Source organism: Anarrhichthys ocellatus, unplaced genomic scaffold (genome assembly GCF_004355925.1).
Source record: "Anarrhichthys ocellatus isolate YVR2014 unplaced genomic scaffold, GSC_Weel_1.0 scaffold104, whole genome shotgun sequence".
NCBI lineage: Eukaryota > Metazoa > Chordata > Actinopteri > Perciformes > Anarhichadidae > Anarrhichthys > Anarrhichthys ocellatus.
In genome coordinates, this window is record NW_022280134.1 from 930,165 (window position 1) to 950,411 (window position 20,247).

A 20,247-nucleotide genomic window follows, 5' to 3' on the forward strand; every position below is an offset into this window, starting at 1 on the left:
GGACTCGGTCCTGCTCCTCTCTGTACTAGTCTAGTGATGAAGATCTGTCATGGATCTCTAAGTATAAAGTTGAACCGCTTCGTACAGTCGGAATGGAAGGATTTGTCGGACAAATTCCTCAAGTAGTCACAAATACACTTCATGCCTCTTGTTAGACTAATATTTATTTGTCATGTTACCTCATGGATGACGTCATCAGTTCAGTCAGGTGTTGGGATAAATAATGATCTTACATAATCAATCAATGGGAAGAATGTGGTTGAAACTTGTTAGTTGATTAGGTGTTTACCATACAGATATTTTCCAAATTGAATAGTCATTTAAAAGTTCAGACTCAGGGTTATTAAAGAATATATATATATATATATATATATATATATATATATATATATATATATATATATATATATATATATATTTCAATAAACTCTGACTTTAGCCCCGTTTATGTCTTTTGACATCTGTATCACCACATTAATTACTTACTGACATTTATATTTTATGAATATGTTGCACACTGGATTTAAAAAATAATTATTTTTTTTACCTTAGTACAGCTGAAGATAGACAAGCAGCAAAAAGGCTACGAGTCGGAACCCCTCGACTTGACTGTATCTGTAAAATCTTCCTTCTTATCAAAATATTAAAATATAAACAGCAAAAATAGTTAATTTATAATGTGTGTCGCACAGCAAAGATGAACCTGATCCCATTCTGCGCTTTAGGTGTTGGCTTGTGTTTGGACAGCACCATCTAGTGGATCCAAGAGGGAAACGCATGCAGTCAGAGCGCTACACATCAGTGCACCTCCACACACAGGCTTTATGGGTGAATGAAGCATGGAAGTCACAATGGTCAGGGATTAGAAGGCATTTATTGTCAACAATCAGTGTTTTCTTAACACAAAGCTTCAGCAGCGATTCACTAATACTGGCTCTGGTTCAAACGTTGGGAGTGATGGCGGCGCTTCACCGACAGTGCAGATAAATCACATGGCTGCTCCGTTCACAAATAATACGGATTTATTACACAAGATGCAGATATGACCAAACAAGGAACACAAGTCTTCCATTATAGAGGATATATTTTTTGTCAAAAGGTCATTTGAAAATCACACATTGCAGAGAATTAAAAATGATTTTAAAGCGTAGGGAAAATATGATTTTTCCTCAGTTAGGCTGACATTTTGTCTCCAAAGCTGTTGCCTATATGGCTGATTTTGCCATATAGTCTATTGACAGTTCCGATAAAAGCAACTTTTAGTCTATTGACAGTTCCGATAAAAGCAACTTTTGGTCTATATAGACAATTGCTATAAAAGCAACTTTTGGTCTACATATAGTTGCTATAAAAGCAACTTCTGATCTATAGATAGTTGCTATAAAAGCAACTTTTGGTCTATATATAGTCCTGATAAATGCAACTTTTGATCGACAGACATTTTATGCTTGTGCAGGTTTGAATGTTGATAAAAGTCAGCAGTGTGTCTGATATCATGCAGGTTGTTGACAATGGGTCTTCACGACAGTGTTAAGAGAAATCATAGGCTGCCTGTGTGCTGGAGATAATTTCATGATTGTGCCTAATCAGTTGAGTCTGTCTGTATGTTTCCTTACTAATGTCTCTCACGTGATTATTAAGATGACGACATATTGGTAATATCAATACTAAGATGATTGTTCATCAGAACCATTGGTATTAATATGCTTGATTCATTGAATTCTAAAAATAGAAGTGTTGCATCTCCTGTCAGGGTGGGTCATCGATGCTCTGCGTGAAGTGTTCCCCGGAGTACAGGCCGTAGTGCACGGTGTCTTTCTGGGCTGCAGCCCAGGCCATCTGCAGGCTGGAGAAGCGAGCGGCCCAGTGGCCCCGAGGGTCCACAGTCACCACCCCGCCCAGCCCACCAACTCTGGACTTCATGTAGGCCAGGCCTAAATCACTGGCGGCCTCCACCGACTGACCTGAGAACAGAGGAGAGAAGAAATAATGAGGTTATTGTTTAGGATGAAGTGTTCATCCAGAAGTCAGTGCAACATGAAGAACAAATCACCTTCTCCGTGACACCATGTCCCACTGCAGAAATACTCTGTGTGTGTGTGTGTGTGTGTGTGTGTGTTACCGTGTTCCATGTGGAACAGGATGAGTCTGGCTAGAGTAACCTTCATGATGGCTTCTCCGTGGCCTGTAGTTGACACTGCTCCCACCTGGTTGTCAGCATAACCTCCACTGCCTGCAGCCAGTGACATTTCAAAAATAAAATAAAATAATTGAATTTCAAGTTTTTTACTTTTAGCTTCATTGCATCGTGTGACTTTAAGGCGGGTGTGGAAAAAAAAAACAAAACTGTCAGCTAGAAATGGAAACGTATTGTGATCAATTGGGTGAATAGGACAAATTAATAAAGTTTATTTACAACTTTTTTTCCCTCTAAAATAATTTGCAAATGTGAAGGTGTAAGAAATAAAGTAGACGACGGCACAGTTTAACAGTTTAATGCCTAAACCCTTCTTTGCAAAGGACGACAGAGCGGCAGTTATTAAAAGGATGCAATTGCACATCTGGGTCACTAGATGGGAGAGTAATGCTTCAGCTGCTGTTCTTCTGAAATACATTGTGGGGGCATTAACAAAGGTTTGTTAGCTTTAACACTTATTCTACAGCTATAATTCAATCTGGCCTCAATATTCTAATTTCCCATACTGAAGTTTGTTTGGAATGCTGCCATTGTTATAGAAAAGCAGCAGCAGTAGACGTCTACTTCACAGCTTATAGCACACTGAGGTTCACGCAACGGACAGAAGATGATGTAGCCACAAATAGATACATGTTAAAAAGAGTTGTGTCTTTCTCTTACGTGCTTCCAAAACAAAAGCTAAAAATCTCTACGACACGAAGCGGAACACAGAATGAAGGCTCCTTGTACGTGTGGGTCAGAGTGCCCCCTGACACACACAGTCTAATCACTCTTTCACTGATAGTGACAGATTAGACAGGCCTGTAGCGGCCAAAATCCACTCGCTGCTGTTTACCAAACCTCAGTGTTACACAACCCATGTGTACTCGTCTTCTCAAAAGTCGCTCTGGAGTCTGGCAACAGTAGGGTTATGAGTGTGAGCCAGTCGGCACGGTGTCTCCGACATCACTTGTATAAATTGGTCTGATCACACTGGTCGTCACTTGGAAGCCCCTTTTGATCCAAAAGGGGGCAGGAACGTGCATTTCATTATTTTTCTACAAAAGAATCAAAGGTTGCCCCGTGCAACGGGTGTCAGCATTGTTGGGCAGCGTGTTGCTAGCAAACACAGAGCTCGTGGTGGGCTGTTAACAGAGCTCTCTCTCTCTCTCTCTCATATGTAAGGACTGACCTATGCAGGGCGTGTCGCCCACCCGTCCTTCCATCTTGTTCAGCATCCCCCCGGTGGAGGTCGCACAGGCTATGTTGCCCTCGCTGTCGACTGCCACGGCTCCGACCGTGCCCATCTTCCCCCTACACAACAACACATACGGGAACAGAAGAATCAACTCTGACTGACTTCTTCCTCTTTTCTCCCCGTTAAAGGTTATTTTTGGGGGAGTTCTCCCTGAACCGATGTGAGGGTCCTGGGACAAAGGATGTGTACTGATTGTAAAGCCCTCTGAGGCAAATTTGTGATTTTGGGCTATACAAAATAAATTGAATTGACCAAGTTAGAACTAGTTAAAAACTCCTTTTTTCTTGATTTGCTCGGCCTTTCTTCTAGTTTTTTCCTCCTCTCTGCTTGTAGGCTTAAAAAGCAGCTCTGATATGTTTAGAGCTTGGCAGGGAGTTGCAGCAATAACAATGAATTCCAATGATGACCGAGAGTCAAAGCAAAACAATAAATAAAAAAAGAAACCTGTGCAAACATCCATAGAAGCTCGTCAAACTACGACGGCTGCAAAATCAAAATTGCCATTGTTGATTCGGGAGCTCGTGTGCTCCAAAGATTCCTCACTTTCCAATAAATATTCACTCAAGAGGTTGTGAGGTATGAGGAGTGTATTTAGTTACGTCCAGGGGAATCTGTGGGGGCTTTTAGCTCAGCCCCCACCCCCGCCTCGATTGGGAAAACCTGCCATCATTGAGGATGTTCCAGTCCCTTAAATGTGCCTCTGAGGAGACGAGGAGAGAGGAGTTTCCAGCGAGGAACCCCAGGTGTATCCTATCCTAGTTTCTTCAATCACAATCTGCTCAGTATTTGGTCAGCTGGTCTGAAGAGACAGTTAAAGGATTGATTGCTGTGCAGTGTTTTTTGAAATGACTTGCAGTACTAATCAACAGCAGAGAAGGCGATTGTGCAGCAGGGCTGGTTTGAGTTTCTATCAACGTCTGGACGTGTTTTATGCCGAGTCACCGCTGGAATCACTTGCGACTGCTGTGAATCCAAAAAACGCTCCGTCAACAAACAAAGAGGTCACACGTGTTTCGTCTCACATTTGGCACTCCACGGGGTCGGCGTCGAGTGCCAGGTTCTTTGTCCAGTGCATGCGGGAGTACTCGGTGATGAGGGACTCGGGGGGCACCTCGGGGACACCCATGGACCGGGCGAACTGATTGGCCCCCTCTGACGTCAGACACACATGACTCGTCTGAAATAGAGTATCAAAATGTCCCTCCATGAAACACTTCTAGAAACTATTACAGAAGCTATTTGTTCTTGGAAAGCATGAGGTGTGTTTCAAGGTCACTTTTTAAACTGATACTTTTTAAACTGATGAATTGCATGTTTTCTCTGTCATCCCAGATTTAAATGTACGCACCTTGTACATAACCAGTCTTGCTAGCTGGATGGGGTTGGCTATGTTGCGGACAGCAGACACGGCACCACTGCCCAGTGCTTTCCCAGCCATCACAAAGGCATCCATCTCCACCTCCCCTTTGGCGTTCAGCACCGACCCACACCCTGGAAGTTAAGAGACGATTTGAAAGGGTCCAGCCTCTGGGGACAAAGAATCTCTTGTGCACAGAGGTGACATTTGGCCTATAGCTAGAGCTGCAGGACAGCTCATGAAGTATCTAAGATGTAGAAGCGTTCAAGAGTATGTGATCCAGTTGGGTCTAGTATAATTGTTGCATTGTCTGGCTATGGAGAGACTTACATACATAGTTGAAGGGAAAGTTAAAGGGCTCATTCAGGAAAATTCTGGAAGGGGAAAGATTTTGCTCAAGCTTTGTAATTAACTACTATTATTTTTGTCTATATATACTATATTTATCTACAGTCAGGGCCATAAGTATTTGGACTGTGACACAATTTTTGCCTCTTTATACGACTCCAATGGATTTCAAACAAAGCAGTCAATATGTGGTTGAAGTGTAGACTTTCAGCTTTATGGATAAAACAAAAATATTACATGAACCGTTATGGAATTATGGCCATTTTTATACAGCCCCCCACATTTTCAGAGGCTCAAAAGTAATTGGACAATTGTCTGACAAACGGTTTCATGGCCAGGTGTGGCCTATTCTGTCACTATTTCATGACAAATGATGCTGACAATAGGATTCAAAATGTTAAGTTAGCATTTGGTAGCTGGTCCTCTCAGCATGCGGACCAAAAAGGTGTCGATGCAAGTGAAGGAGGCCATTATTAGGCTGAAAACACTAAACAAACCTATCAGTCAGATAGCAGAAACATTAGGATTGACCAAATCCTACCAAAACAGTTTGGTACATTTTTAAAAAGAAGGAATGCACTGGCAAGCTAACCAACACCAAAAAGCCCTGAAGACCACAGAAGACATCTAAAGTGGTTGGTTGCAGAATTCTTACCTTGGTGAAGAAAAACCAATGATGGTGATGTTTATGGAGACTTCAGCCAGTCATTGACTGCAAAGGATTTTCCTCCAAGTATTAAAAATAATGATTCTATTCACAATTATGTTAGTTTGTCCAATTACTTTTGAGCCTCTGAAAATCGGGATAACTGTGTAGAACTGGCCGTAATTCCTAAACAGTTAATGTGATTCTTTTTGTTTTATCCATTGAATTAAAGCTGAAAGTCTACACTTCAACCACATGTTGACCGATTAGTTTCAAATCCATTGGAGTCGTGTAAAGAGACAAAATTAGAGAAATTGTGTCACAGTCCAAATACTTATGGCCCTGACTGTATATTTGACAACAATCTGTCCATTGCATTTAGATATTTCTTGTGTACAAGTTTTGCCTGATGGTGGTGCTACTTAGTTAATCCGTTGCTTAAACAGAAAAACACTCCTCAGAGATCAACTCTTGGCCATGAACAAGCCACCAATGTAAAAGTGCCTAAAAACACCAATAACAAATAGCCACAACTTGTTTTGGTTGGCCAATCATATTCCAAGCAGGCCGTAAAAAGGGAAGCAGCACGTCAACACTCTGCCACGTCAACAAATTGTCTGTCCAACAGTAACGACTTTTGTACATGATTCAACGTGTAAACAAAAATGTTTTTTAATGTATTGCTATGTGTTTTTCTTTTCATTCAAAAGTATAACAATTCATTATTATATAATATTATTATACACTTAAGCAATAGGATAGAATAGCACTCCATGAACATGAAAACTAATACAAAAAAAGATGAAACGTATCAAACAAGTGCAAAACGTTCAGACTTTGATACGAGGAAGAATAGCGACATTACGCTGCGTATGTTTCAAATGTTTTTACGTTACCTGCGTTGAAGGAGGGGTTGTTCTCCAGCTGGCTCACAGCCTCCACCACGGCATCCATGCTGCTGCCTCCTCCCCGGAGGATGCCGTACCCGGCTCGGGCCGCCAAGCACACCCCCGACATGGACTTTCCGGACCGCTCCTTCGGGATATGACCGGCCCCTCCGTGGACCACCACCACTGGAAACATGTCAATCACCTGGGGAGGATTGACATAATAGGATTGAGAAATAATTGAATTTATATTAAATTGTGTGGGACTATACGATGAAGCATGTTGTCTGGTGGCTGGTAGGGACTGTGATAAACAGCTGTTTAACAGAATCAATACCTCCGGATCAAGTGTCGCTCAGTGTCTCTTAACATAAGTGGAGATGCCCCGATCAAGTGGTTTTTCGCCGATAGTCAGTGTTGTAAACCTGTATCCTTTTACCTTGTTACTATCACCTATAGTGGTTATTTGCATAAAAACACAACTCAAATGATTAGAAAATGAATTATTGTATTTTCATTGAAACAGTTGCTTTGATTGAAATTATTGGCATCAACATAGTTTAAATGATGTATTATAAGCTACTTAAAGCTGATTCTGATTGCATTTTATTTACTGAATAACGGCGGATATAGTTCAAATGCATTCTGTAAATACGCTTTCCTTGCATTAGCTAAAAAGAAGAATAAAGCTAAATTCAGAGATAAACAGAAGTAATACATCGTCTCTTGTTCTGTCTCGCCCCTTCTAGTATTACTGAGCCTACATTGAGAGTATTATCCAGTACCCGGAAGTAAAAGTACTAATACCACACTGTTAAAATACTCCACCACAAGTTAAAGTCAAAGTATGTAAGTATTATTGGGAAAATGTACTTAACGTATCAAAAGTACAAGTACTCATTATGCATTACGATATTCCCTGTCAGTGTTTTACTATGATGCTTTTGGATTCATATGTGAATTAACGGGCGTGTTGCATTGTTCTGCTGTAGATGTGTAATGTTCGTATTTTAACTGCTACTGCTCAGAAAAGAAACACACTCCAAGTTTGGAGATACGTGGTTTTAACTTGCCTGGGTCCAGACCTCACAATCCACTGACTCTTCTGATACTCCGCAGGGTTTTCACTGGACAGGAGGGGGTTTGAAAAGTAAAGTAATCTGTAAAGTAATATAAATAAGACAAATGTAGGGGATTAAAAAGTGAAATATTTACCTCTGAGAAGTGTAGAAGAATAAATTAGCAAAATAAATGCTCAAGCAAAGTTTAAGTGCACTCAAATTTGTACTTAAGTATGGTCGGCCTACTTGAGTGCAAGCTTACATTCCACCTTTGGTAATGACGTCGATTGCACGGTAGATACAAAGAAAGGTGTTTGCATAAGCCAATAGCTTGTTTGCAATCACGTCACTATTATGACGCGCGGAATTTAGATGGAGGGCAAGAAGTGAAGAACCACAAAGAAGCCATGGGACCAATCCCATGCGGATTCCTAACCACTTTTCCTTGACCTCTATGGAAAACGTCATGGGGTCAAGGAAAGACGTGGAGGAGAATTCATGAGGAGACAACCGTGGTGTTTAGAGATTCCGACTCCACTTTCACTAAGCCACGTTGTAATCGTGATGTCACTGACGTAGGTCTGCCATGGCGAAACTACAACCAAGGAGGACTACAAGAACGGCAACTAAGACATGACATCATGAAATCTGTTATTCAATAGCATGCAGGCTATTTAAAGAGCTTCTTTTGTGACAGGCTGCTTCATACCATCCTGCTGCTGTCACACTGAGCGATCAACATGCTTCAGTAGAAATTGATATTTCACTCGTTTAATATCGATGAAACTGTTCGATATCAATATTTCCTTTGTGCAATAATGTAGATTCAACCGTTCGGTTATATTTTGCTTTTTAACAGATTAATAATATATCATAGGCCAAGCTTGTTTGGTTTTTACTGATGCTTCTTGTTATTGAGAATTTGCCCGCGGGCTGTCAGAGTGTTAACGGCATATTTGTGTTATGTACACAACTGCTCTGTAACGATGAGTATTAATGTGATATCTCATTAGAAAGCTACGTTTCTTGTAATTCGATTCATGCAAACCATTTCAAGATACAATAACAACAGCAGGTACAGTTAACGTCTCTGTCAAACAAGCACTCCAAAAATAGCCGATAAAATATCGCCGTGACTCACCGATTATGATCCATAACGTGCCCCTTGTGCATGCTAGTCCAGCAAAAACGGTCTTGCTAGGTGGCTAAGGGTCTACTCGATCGAATCCAGTAAAAGATTTAGTCCAAAACACATTAGTACGTCCATAAAGACCCACGGGGGGGCTGTTGCATCATTTCAAATTAGCCAGCAGATATGATAACTCGCGATAATATGGCATAATTTCACTTTCATGTAAACAGAGCGGAGATTTTGACCGCAAAATGGAGCCTGCATTCCGCCGGTTAGATTGACCCAATAGGAGCTTCTATAGCCCGGCCACAGTCTGGAACAGCCAACAAGAGTCCGCTTTGAAAGACAATGCCCGCCTCTCTTCTTTGGGTAATGCTCGAGCCAATCGCAACAGATCCTGTTCAAACTCAGGCTCCATATAGCCAATGAAATTACGAAGCCAAGGATATGCAGATTTATCAGATGGCCCCCTGGGAAAGTTTTCAAAACGGCAATTGAAACCGTGACTCAGGTACCTGGGACAGACTATCAAGACCAAAGTCTGGTTCATAAAAATCTTCAAGAATCTGTAGAAGTTGATAATAGTTAAATATGATACAGATAACCATACATCGACATAAATACATTTTAATTCTAATTTCGACAGTTAGTTTATCGTAGTATATGAATTGTGACGTGGTGACACGAGCCTCCTAAAAGCACTCTTAGTAAACCATGTGTAAAATATTAATTGTCTGTTGTATTGTTATCAAATTATAACTTATACCAGGTACCATGACTCCATGGTGACGTGGTATTGTCTTTTCAGGCCTGTAAGTCCCAGCCATAGATAGCTGCTGCCATCTGTTGGCCAAAACAAATCTAGGCAGAAATAAAATCCTTCTCTTTCACTGTGCTGAAAACGCCATAGCTCAATGCTAGTAGCACTTACAGTGATTCTGACTGATTGTGAAGAAACTTCAGAGTGTTGCCATTCAATCGAGACTAAAACCATACATGTACTCCCAATGGTTCAATAAGAGCTGTCAGTTTACTTTGGGTACGCGGTTGATAGGCGTTTTAGGCAAATTTTACAGGAGTGAGAAGAGGATAAAGGGCTCAACATGTCTGTGAGAGAGCCCGCAAACACTGATGATCTGACAGTGGGACAGAACTAAACCCTCACGGACTTTATGGGTGCGCGCCTCAAACATGTGGAGATGGGCCATAAACCTTTCAGGTCTTTATATCAAACCTGTGTCAGACAAACTTTGTTCTCATTTAAAAAGACAATCATTTTTTTACTAACCTTGTTCTAACTGTGAGAAGCGAGTTGTTATTTTTAAATGCGTCAACTTAAATTAATTAAGAGCCTATACAGCTTGAGTGACAGTTTACCTTGTAGTAGTCTCGCGCACGCCCCCGTGGGACGAAACTAAATTAAACAGGTGGCTGAAGCAGTTAATGGTAAAGTATAATAAACGAGAGCCGCTCAGTGAGCTGTATTTATATTGAACTGACGAGACACCGGTAGCAAAGGTTGAGCTTAAAGTCCACAAGCAAAACGGTTATAAACGGACATAATGGTGTTTAGTATCAGGGCTGAGCCAGCTAACGTCGTTACTGCGCACTGTCACCGAATAAAACAGACCTTACGTGACGTATAAAACGCAACAATTACCCCCCCCAAAAAAAAATAGCTTTATGATAATTCTCAGTGCACCTACTTACCCTGAAGATGGACGAGCAGTATTTGCTTGCAGCTTCAATCCTACCAGCATCCACGCGGCGACGAGTCGTAAAGCTCATGATAAGCAACATCTTTTCCGGGATATGAGTATTCAATTTCAAAATAAAATACAAATCTACACACACACTTAGGGGCGTTTACTGAGGAATGCTAAAATGAATGCTGTCCCCTTTTTCTACTAATTGAAAAATGATTTTAAGGAAGAGGTCAACCTTTTACTATGATTTAAGATATTCAGTATATTATTATTATTATTGTGTTATTGTTATTATTAGCTAGTTGTAGTATTAAAAGTAATAACAGTATGGTATGCTTTTTTAAACTCTATTTACACAGTACTGATTCTTTTTACAAAACAGGCCTCTTTTCCTTTTTTTTTACTACAAAGTCAAAATTGCCTAGTGTCTGTTTTATTTTGGATTGCTTGGGTTAATGCCAATCCAATAAGCACAGGATAGACTGAGAGTTAAACATCATATACAAGCAACAAGTTGATAATTAGGTGAACATAGTCTGTGAATATGTGACTTCAGGTATAACAGCACATGTCATCAAACTATTCCAACGTATGGAGACAGACTCATTGAAACATGCCAGATGCCTTTATAGTGGAACTACTGGTGCTGTGAAAGGGAACTGTTAAGCCTTCTTAAAAAGTGAGATGTATCTGGAAGAAAAAAGTCAATAATTAAAACTGAGACGTTTGCAGTTGAATGTGTAAAGCGTTTGGCACTCTCCCTGAACATTGCTACCCTAAAAAGGAACCTCCCGTGGGTAAAAGCTGTTGAACAAGTCAAGCATGCATGCTTTGTTGCATACCCGCAGTAATAGTCAGGGAATTGTTTGTCTGTTTGGCCATGTTATGAGAGGATGATAATGATGATGATGATGATGATGATGGGTTTCCTCTCAGCCTGTTCTCCAAACATGCTCCTGCAAGCCCTGGACTTGCAGCTGCACTGCTGCTCTCAGTCCCTCCCTTTCCCTCTGCTGCTGTTCAGTGAGCTGACCATGGTGCTGAAATAAAAACTCAAGATTTACTGTGAACTTACAGCGACACTGGTTGACCTGGACCTTACAGTGCAGTGTGTATGGGGCCTGTAGGGTCCTTTGAAGGGTCATACAAATGTGGCATATCTAGTTTTGGTACAAATGACCTTAATAACTGTATAAAATGTTGTTAATTTTTAAACCAAATCATGGTCTACAGTGAATCTTAAGCATTTCAGACCTCGGCTTTTTACCAAAACTGGATTTCTGGCTAAAAATAGTCCACTAAAGCACATTTGTTTCTAAATTTAGATGACTGTGACACAATTAATTATCTAGTCGAATACGGTTTGTGTGACTTACACGTGGCACATTCTTGTGTTTGTGTGTCAATTGTAATGTTTTGGGGAGCCCCCTCTCCACACAGCCGGTGATTAAAATGTTGCATGCTGACATACTCTAAATGTCACCCTATAGCCATGCATGTACATGGCTGTATGTGTGGTAAACCCCAGGCTCCATTCACTGTTGTTCAGCATGAGGAAGTATGTGTGTGTGGGGAGCTGGGAACTGCTGGAAGGATGGATAAGGAGGAAGGACAGAAGGAAGGGGTGGAGGGAGAGAGAGAGGGAGGGCGGGTGGGAGGAAAGAGAAAAGGAAAAAAAGGGGGGATGCGCGTCATCCTAACACGCAATGATTGGTGGGAGAGAGGAGGAGGAGGGGGAGTGTGCAAACACTCTCACTGCAAAGGATTTCATACAATACTAGAAAAGGGTTCTTCAGACTTGCATTCACTATATCTTTCATATTACTAATGCCACTTTATTTTGACCAACTTCATGTACTTCACTATGCCTACATCTCCATTTGATAATAGTTTTGAAGGATTTTTATTCCTTTTTTTAATCACTGTACACTCTGCATGTTTACTTTTTTGTTAATCGCAAAAATCTTGTTCTATCTTTGTTCTACTATTCTTCTATTGCTCCCTGACATACTGAAATAACGGTTAAAGGTTCTCTACACACTATATTCAGAGAATGGATATAGCATATAGCATCAAACTAATTTGAGAGTGCTGATAACGCCGTCCGGAATGATGGAGTCATCAGCGTAGCACCCGTCCTCCGGTTCCCCCATAAGCTCTGTCAGCACTGTTGCTGTTGTTTGACCTGTTAGGCATGGCCATGCTGAGACCCGTGTGGAGACTCAATATGTCTCCTAAAAATTACGTTCTGCCAAAATTAAAATGCATTCTCAATTACGTTTGACCAAAAACGTATTTTCTCCCTGATTACGTTTGTGTTTGACTTATTACATTGACTTATTACAAATACGTTTCTAATCAACATTTTAACACTTTAATATTTTTTCCCCTCTCCACCACCGCCTCTCCTTCTCCCTATTACGCGGTCAGAACACTACCACAACACGCCGCCTGTCTCCGGCAGAAATGCGCTCATCCACGCACGGGAACAGCACCGAGTTGTCGGCCGAGATACCACCAAAACACCCCGCCTGTCTCCAGCAGAAACGCGCTCATCCAGGCCGAGCAACGAGGAACATTACGCGGCTACAATACCTCCACAAAGGCCCGCGTGTAAAATCCGGGAGTAACCGTGACTCTCTTAAGGGTTAGGTTTGGGTGGGGACGTGGCTTCCTAGTGGAAGTTATGGTTAGGGTTAGGGTTAGGGCAGGGTTAGGGTTAGATGGATACAAATAAATAAAATATACCTCCATAACACCCCGCCACTCTCGGCTCATACCTCCCCAGCAACGAGGCACATCACCCGGCCACAATACCTCCAGAATGTCCCCCGGGTGAAATCCGGGACTTGGTTTTATGGTTCCGAGTGGCGGGCGCTCACCCGTTGGCGCCGGACGCGAGGTCTCCAGCCGCCCCCGCCATGAGGCACCCCATCGTCAGGTCTGTCAGCCCTCGGAACAGGCAACAACTTGTGGGTGGCGGGGGTAGAGGCGAGGCAGATCACAGAAAAATAATAAAGACTAGAGTATGGCAAAGATATGTTGATGAGAAACGTATTTGTAATACGTCAAACACAAACGTAATCAGGGAGAAAATACGTTTATGGTCAAACGTAATTGAGAATGCATTTTAGTTTTGGGGGAACGTCATTTTTAGGAGACAGGACTGATCCTTCCATGCATTAAGAAGAGACACTAGAAGTCAATAAGGTAAAACATTTAACTCATTGCCATGTAACTATCCCGTGGATTACATGTTTTCTGGAATTGTATGTTTATGCAATTGTTGTATACCTCATCAAACAGAAATCTGAACATTGGATAAAGCAAGGTTAAAAATGATTTTATTTTGTTGACATAGAATCAAGGTTTTTACAGAGGGGATTTTGGATATCTCTTTTTTCACTCCATGAATTTGAAAATACTTGTCAGCAGCCATACAACATTTTGACAAGTTTTTAGTAATAAAGTGTGGTAAATCAGGCTATGAATGGTATATAAACAAAACCCTGAGTAAAAACCTTCAGAATATCGAAGGAGACACTAGAGGTGAATGGGGGGGAAATGTAACTTATGATATCACCATGAAGCTTTCCCAGTTGATTACTTACACAAATACATTTTGTTATATTTAAATATGCAAATGAGACATTATCTAATACTAACTTTTCGTGAATTTAGGAGAAATCTAGATGCCAATAGACAAATAAACACCTAATTGTGTATTTTGGATGTTTAAAGAAGCAAAATAGTCCAAAATCTATTGTTGGTGTTGATGTTTGGTGATTTAAAAAGGAATAAATAGGCCTGAAGGGCTCTTCTTACCAAACGTCCATGAGTTATGGTCCTACAAACCCCACAATGCACCCTCAAGGAACCTTTTATTTCCTAAGTGTGCTTATAGGCTGGCGTGAGCGCGCATCTTAACGGTGAGTGGAGCCCCCCATTCTCAAATGAGAGCTGCGCGCTCCCGCCGCGGGAGAAGTGAACGCGCTTGAGGGGCTGCGGTCCCATTGACGGTTCCGTCTCCCTGACAGCAGCATCAGCATCAGCATCAGCGGCGGCGCTGCAAAACAAGAAGTCGCCGCCTCGCCTCGCAGCCACGCAGCCGGGCCACCGGACCGAGCGGAGACCTGAGCCGCCCTCAGAGGACCCCCCCCCCCCCCCCCACCCCCCACCCCACACCCACCTCTCTCTGCCTCGGCCTGAAGGAAGGAAGCGAGATCCCCCTCCCGTGTGCCATCATCCCGACCGACTGCCGGAGATATGGGCTCCCCGTAATACGGAGGTGGCGGAGGGGAGAGGCGGGCGGGCTGGCGGTGGGAGGGGGGTGGGGGGAGAAGACAGCGGAGCAGCGAGAGGGAGAAAGAGAGGCTGAAAGCGGCAACCGGGAACCGAAGCGCTACCACCACCGCCGCCGCTGCTGCCACCGTCACCGCTGCTACTACTGCCGCAGCTAGCACCGACAGGGCTGCTGCCACCGCCGCCGCCGCCCTGGGTGCCCCCCGTCGCCGCCATGGGAACTCCGCATCAGTCGCTCCAACCGCCGCTTTGTCCGTGGACCATGTCGTGATCCGTGGGCTCCGCCAGCGGGTTTTCTATCCGTGATCCCGACCGAGGCGAGGAGGGGGAGGAGGAGGAGGAAGAGGAGGAGAAGGAGAGAGGGAGGGAGGGAAGGTGGTGGTGGTGGTGGAGAAGATGTTCGCCTCGGTGGGCCCTCGGGGCGGCCCGCGCCCACTGGTCGCCCCGGCCATCCCGGAGCCAGACCTGAGCCATCTGACGGAGGAGGAGAGGAAGATCATCATGGCTGTGCTGGCTCGGCAACGGGAGGAGGAGGCGAAGGAGGAAGCCATGATAAAGTAAGGTGGAGAGAGAGGGGTAGTGTGTGTGTGTCTGTGTGTGCGAGTGTGTGTGAGAGAGAGAGAGAGAGAGAGAGAGAGAGAGAGAGAGAGAGAGAGAGAGAGAGACTGGGCCTGAGCTAATTCCGTTCTGAAGATCCACCTCCGTTCTCTCTTGCGGATGAGACGTTTCCAGCATCACTCCACTGTATCTGACCATTCATATGTGTAGCCCATGTGTGTGTGTCCACATCCTGCAGCCCCCCCCCCCCCCACTCCACTCATTTACACACTCACTCACTCACTGACTCACTCACTCACTACAGGCCCATGCAGGCTACAGCTGTGGTGCCAGAGAAAACAAGCAGCGTAGACCAGGTCCACCTCTAGTTTTTTTTACAGATTCCCACAGTGAGAGAGATCGGCCAGGTGTAACTTTGCTCAGGAAGGGAGGAAGAAGAGGATGTGATGGGAAGGATGAAAGGGGCGTGTCACCCTTGCATGCTCCATCATCATCATCATCATCGTCAGCGGCATCACACTCCACTCCGATTCCTCATCTGCACCTGTCTCCCTTAATGTCACCGCATGTCATTCACGCCGGCGGCCCGAGTCGAGCCGGCGAGGCCTCGGACTTTTTCCCCGGGATGTTTCATTTTTACGGATGCAGCAGTTAAAATTCCCCCCTCACCGAAGGCCCCGGCTTTGAGGGTGTAGTGGAAGTAGAACCCTCCCTGTTGGCTTTTATCTGTGCAGCATCCAATCTCAACAGCTGCTGTCTTCAGCTCCTGGGGTGCGGTTGAGCGTTTTTCTCAGCCGTATGCGCTGTATGTAGGCCAGTGCTCTTGCAGAACAGTAATCGCACAGGCTGTTATTGAACCAGTAGGCCTATAACAGGGTGTGTGTGTGTGTGTGGTGGGGGGGGCTATGTGTGTAATGTAATTTTGCATCAGGAGACTTATATCCACGGTGTGCATCCTCCTCCATACATGCATGCAGAGCGGCCTCCTACAGATTTTATTTGTCACCCCCGAATCCGTTGCAGAAACGGACCCACATCCGGCCGCCCCCGCTTCCTTCTAGGACCCAGAGAACGCATCAAGTCGATGCCTTTCCCCGCGTGTTCTGCATTGGAGCGGCACGCACAGACGAGGCAGATAGAAAGATGTAGACCAAACTCACCTTAAGCGAGATGCTCCTCGAGCATTTTTACGTGCCTGTTCTATTTTAAGCCCCTGTGTGTGCCGGACTGATAGCCCGGCGCTGGAAACGGAAGATCGATTCATTGAATCTAAAAGAAGGAAATGTCCAACACATGAGCTCCGGCTCTAAGTGGCTATGCATCATTTTCAGTAGAGAGGCCGTGGATCCACTCGTATCGCACTGTAGCGGCTGCAAAATAAAAGGCAGGCTGTCATCACATGCATGTCTTAACCTATATTGGCTTCTGTGCCGTCCCCCGTCCCCCTGTCCCCCCTCATCACTGTTTGGATGGAGATTGCCACAGCAAAGCGGTGTGCGTGCGCGTGTCTTTACGCTCTCCACTGTACTAGTTGACTAATACATGCATGGTGAGTGTACTAGCAGTAGGGCCGTGTGGGTTGTAATGCAGAGAGGCCCTTTAATGTCAGTATTATCTTTACTCTCTGGAATGAATTATATATCCGTTGCAAAAGCTAAAGTATGTTTGTGCGTCTGTTGCTTGCATCTGTTGTTTCTCTCGACTAGATGAGCAAGATGTGCTACTTATTGTAGGGTGCATTGCGATGCATTGTGCTTTTTTAAGCTGATCTACATGAAATGCAAACTCCAGAGAGCTGGGAAACATCTCAGAAAATCTAACAAAACAAGCTAAAGTCAGGCTTTTACTTATATTCAAGAGTTGAATCTCTCTAAAAAAATAAACCGGACCTTTAAGGACCCTAAGGGTGTTTTAGCCCCTTAACTGTTGCGGATGCATTGATCCAAATTTTCCCTCCTGATACTGTTTTTGATACTTCAGTGTAGGGAATCTAACAATACAGTAGGGGTGTAAGAAAATATTGACACACTTGCATGATTATGTTTCGTGATACCATATCGATTCTCAAAAACAACATTGATTTTTCATGCAAATATTTGTGGTAGATAGTGGCTGAGATTGTACAAAAATTAGTGCTGTTATGTTGGATGTTATGGGGATAAATGCAGATCCCACTGCTCAGATTAGATATTTCAAAAAGTTTTCTCTGTTGGTGTGTTCTATATAGTGTGACAGTTTTCCAAAAATCTCATTTAAAAAATCACGATATATCGCCTTGCTTACAGTATCGCAATATATTGAATTGTAATCCCTGTATCATGATTATATCGTATCACCAGATTTTGAATCCAATACCAGTGCTTGTCTTTTTCCCTAAATTACATGACATGCATGTGTGGAACAGATTCAGATCATATTTATGTGATGTATCATGAGGCCAGGGATAGGAAATTGAAGCACTGACTTTTTACAATAACATTACCAAAACAAATTGTATGTGAATCTGCATAATAAGGTCAGTTTTGGTTCTGATAGCGGTCCAAATCACATAGATTTTACATCATAGCTAACCATGCTAACCATTACTATGCTGCGGTACTTTAGAAATTTGAGTGCCTTTTTCCTACATTTTCAGACACCCCTTGGCTTCCATTAATTTTCCCACAGTATGAAAATCTATTAGCAAACTCTTCCCGGAATATGTGTAATCTATCACAATGAAGGCATTTATTTTTGTCTCAGTGACGTTATCCTCATGAGCTAATACTATTCAAATCAATCTGCATTTCAAGTGAATGGAAACCAATGGACGCCTGGAACGATGATTAGAAATCAAAAAACGCGTGGGATTAATTTGAAAATGTCAGAAAAATGCAGACTACACAAAATAAAAGCTACTTGTATGGTCCCTTTTAATCTTGTATTCAGACAACAAACTCCAGTAATAATCTAAACCTAAACTACTTTAAAAATTACATCACTTCAGGAAAAAGTAGCATAACTGTACTAAGTCCCTTTTGCAAGTAACGCAGTGTCCTTTACGGTTTAATCCAAGGACATCACATCTACCTCAATCGCTAACTTGCGTGGTTAGAATCCATGAGGAACAAAGAGATATCAGCTTTTCCTAATGTGCAGAAAGTGTCTCTTAGAGAGAGGGGCACCGACAGTGTTGACGATAAGTAAGACATGTCTGTTTTCGACAGCGTGGGCGTTGGCGGGGATTTCTCTCTTGAGTTCCCTGTGTGATCTGACTGATCAGAGCTCATGTTTATGGATGAGATGGTTTCCAATCGCACAGCAAATGTGTCAGTGGACGTATCAAAAGCACGCCATTGTTGTCTAAGGCCTGTCTTTGACGCCTAAGGGTACCTGTGACACCACAGTGAGAGTCTAAAAGAGCAGTTCAGTTCGTATTCAGAGCATTTGCTCTTTTGGTTTGGCCCGTTTGGTTGAGCGAGTAGAATGTCTTTCAAACTCAGGTGATGCAAAATAGCTGTACTGAGCCTCTATGCTTTTAAATCATAACATGCTACAATTCATTAGGAGTGAGAACATAATCAGAGCCAACTATAGAGCCTTAATACACATGGTTTTATGAAGAGAAGAAGGTGAATATTGACATTTGAAAGCTAGCAGTTACTCATAGGAAAGCCGATGAACATAAGAGAGGCAGAAAGTCAGAGCGTCATACTGTCCAAAAACAAATCTACAGAAACGTTAGAGTCTTTGACATTTTCCTAACTATGTGTGTTGCAGAGAAGAGAAGCCTATCCAAGCAAGAACGGTGAACCTGGTTGGGCAGAAGAAACCGCAGCAAAATGACGTCCGGTGAGTGGCAACAGTCATTTTTGTCACCCACCAACTCTGTATCACCTCGTCGATATGGAATTGAAAGAGGACATATCATACTCATTTTCAGGTTCATACATGTATTTGGAGTTTCTACTATAACATGTTTACATGCTTTCAGGTTCAAATAGTCTTTACTTTTCTCATACTGTCTGTCTGAATATTGTAATCACCCTCTGTCTGAAACGCTTCTTTTAAGCGCCTGTCTCTTTAAGCACCCCTCCCGAAAAAACCTAGACTGCTGTGATTGACTTGCGAGGAAAATATGGTGCGCTGGTTCCATATACTGTATATAAGAAGTGGACGTAGTCATCGTGACGTCACCCATTGGTTTGTAGACTGCTGTTTTGAAGCCTCGAGTTTGTCGATTTCATCATTAGCCAATGTACAGAAGTGACCATATTTGGAATGCGGAGGAGTGACACAGAGACACCGTATACGTCTCTGGTAGCAGCAGCGACCTGTCAATCACAGTAAGCCTGCCCTAAAGCATACTATGCTTTATAGTCTATTTGACTCTAAATGGACCATCATTTACGAAGTGAACATTATGCTGTATTGAAGAACACTTGTAAACATGAGATCATAAACTCAAGTAGGTTAATTTTCTCATAGACTTCTATACAATCAGACTTATTTTTGCAACCAGAGGAGTCGCCCCCTGCTGGTCAGTAGAGAGAATACAGGTTTTAAGACACTTCCGCATAGGTTTCACTTGGCAGAACCGGAGGTTGCCGCCTGGCTGGTTCCAATGAGCCTGCATGTGACATAGGAAGCCAGATCTGAATGGCTTGCCGAATCAAATGCTTTCTGATCTAGGCTGCTCCACAAACAACTGACTGGATTTCCTTATTTCACATTTTGCAGATTGGTAGGCACCTCAGATACCCAAATGCGTGTGCACAAGCACTGTATAACTGATATGTCCCGAAGTGGCCCAAAACAACCTCCAATCAAAAGCTGG

At 43.0% G+C, this 20,247-nt stretch overlaps 2 protein-coding genes across 3 annotated transcripts; one reads left to right on the plus strand and one right to left on the minus strand.

The window, feature by feature from the left end:
• Positions 1-855: 855 nt before the first annotated feature.
• On the minus strand, positions 856-12,845 carry asrgl1 (asparaginase and isoaspartyl peptidase 1). 2 transcript variants are annotated; one of them, XM_031876173.1, is made up of 8 exons: positions 10,576-12,845; positions 7,746-7,832; positions 6,682-6,877; positions 4,783-4,925; positions 4,457-4,611; positions 3,369-3,490; positions 2,123-2,233; positions 856-1,964 (listed from the first exon to the last, which is right to left on the minus strand). In XM_031876173.1, exons 3-8 carry the CDS (start codon positions 6,866-6,868, stop codon positions 1,750-1,752), a joined length of 933 nt encoding a protein of 310 aa, XP_031732033.1. In that variant the 5' UTR covers positions 6,869-6,877; positions 7,746-7,832; positions 10,576-12,845; the 3' UTR covers positions 856-1,749. The 2 variants fall into 2 exon arrangements, with proteins under 2 accessions (XP_031732033.1, XP_031732032.1); XM_031876172.1 differs by lacking the exon at positions 7,746-7,832.
• A 1,677-nt stretch (positions 12,846-14,522) lies between these two features.
• Positions 14,523-19,730, plus strand: LOC116399182 (regulating synaptic membrane exocytosis protein 1-like). Its single transcript, XM_031876139.1, has 2 exons — positions 14,523-15,430; positions 19,191-19,730. Exons 1-2 carry the CDS (start codon positions 15,270-15,272, stop codon positions 19,264-19,266), a joined length of 237 nt encoding a protein of 78 aa, XP_031731999.1. The 5' UTR covers positions 14,523-15,269; the 3' UTR covers positions 19,267-19,730.
• The last annotated feature ends 517 nt before the right edge of the window (positions 19,731-20,247 follow it).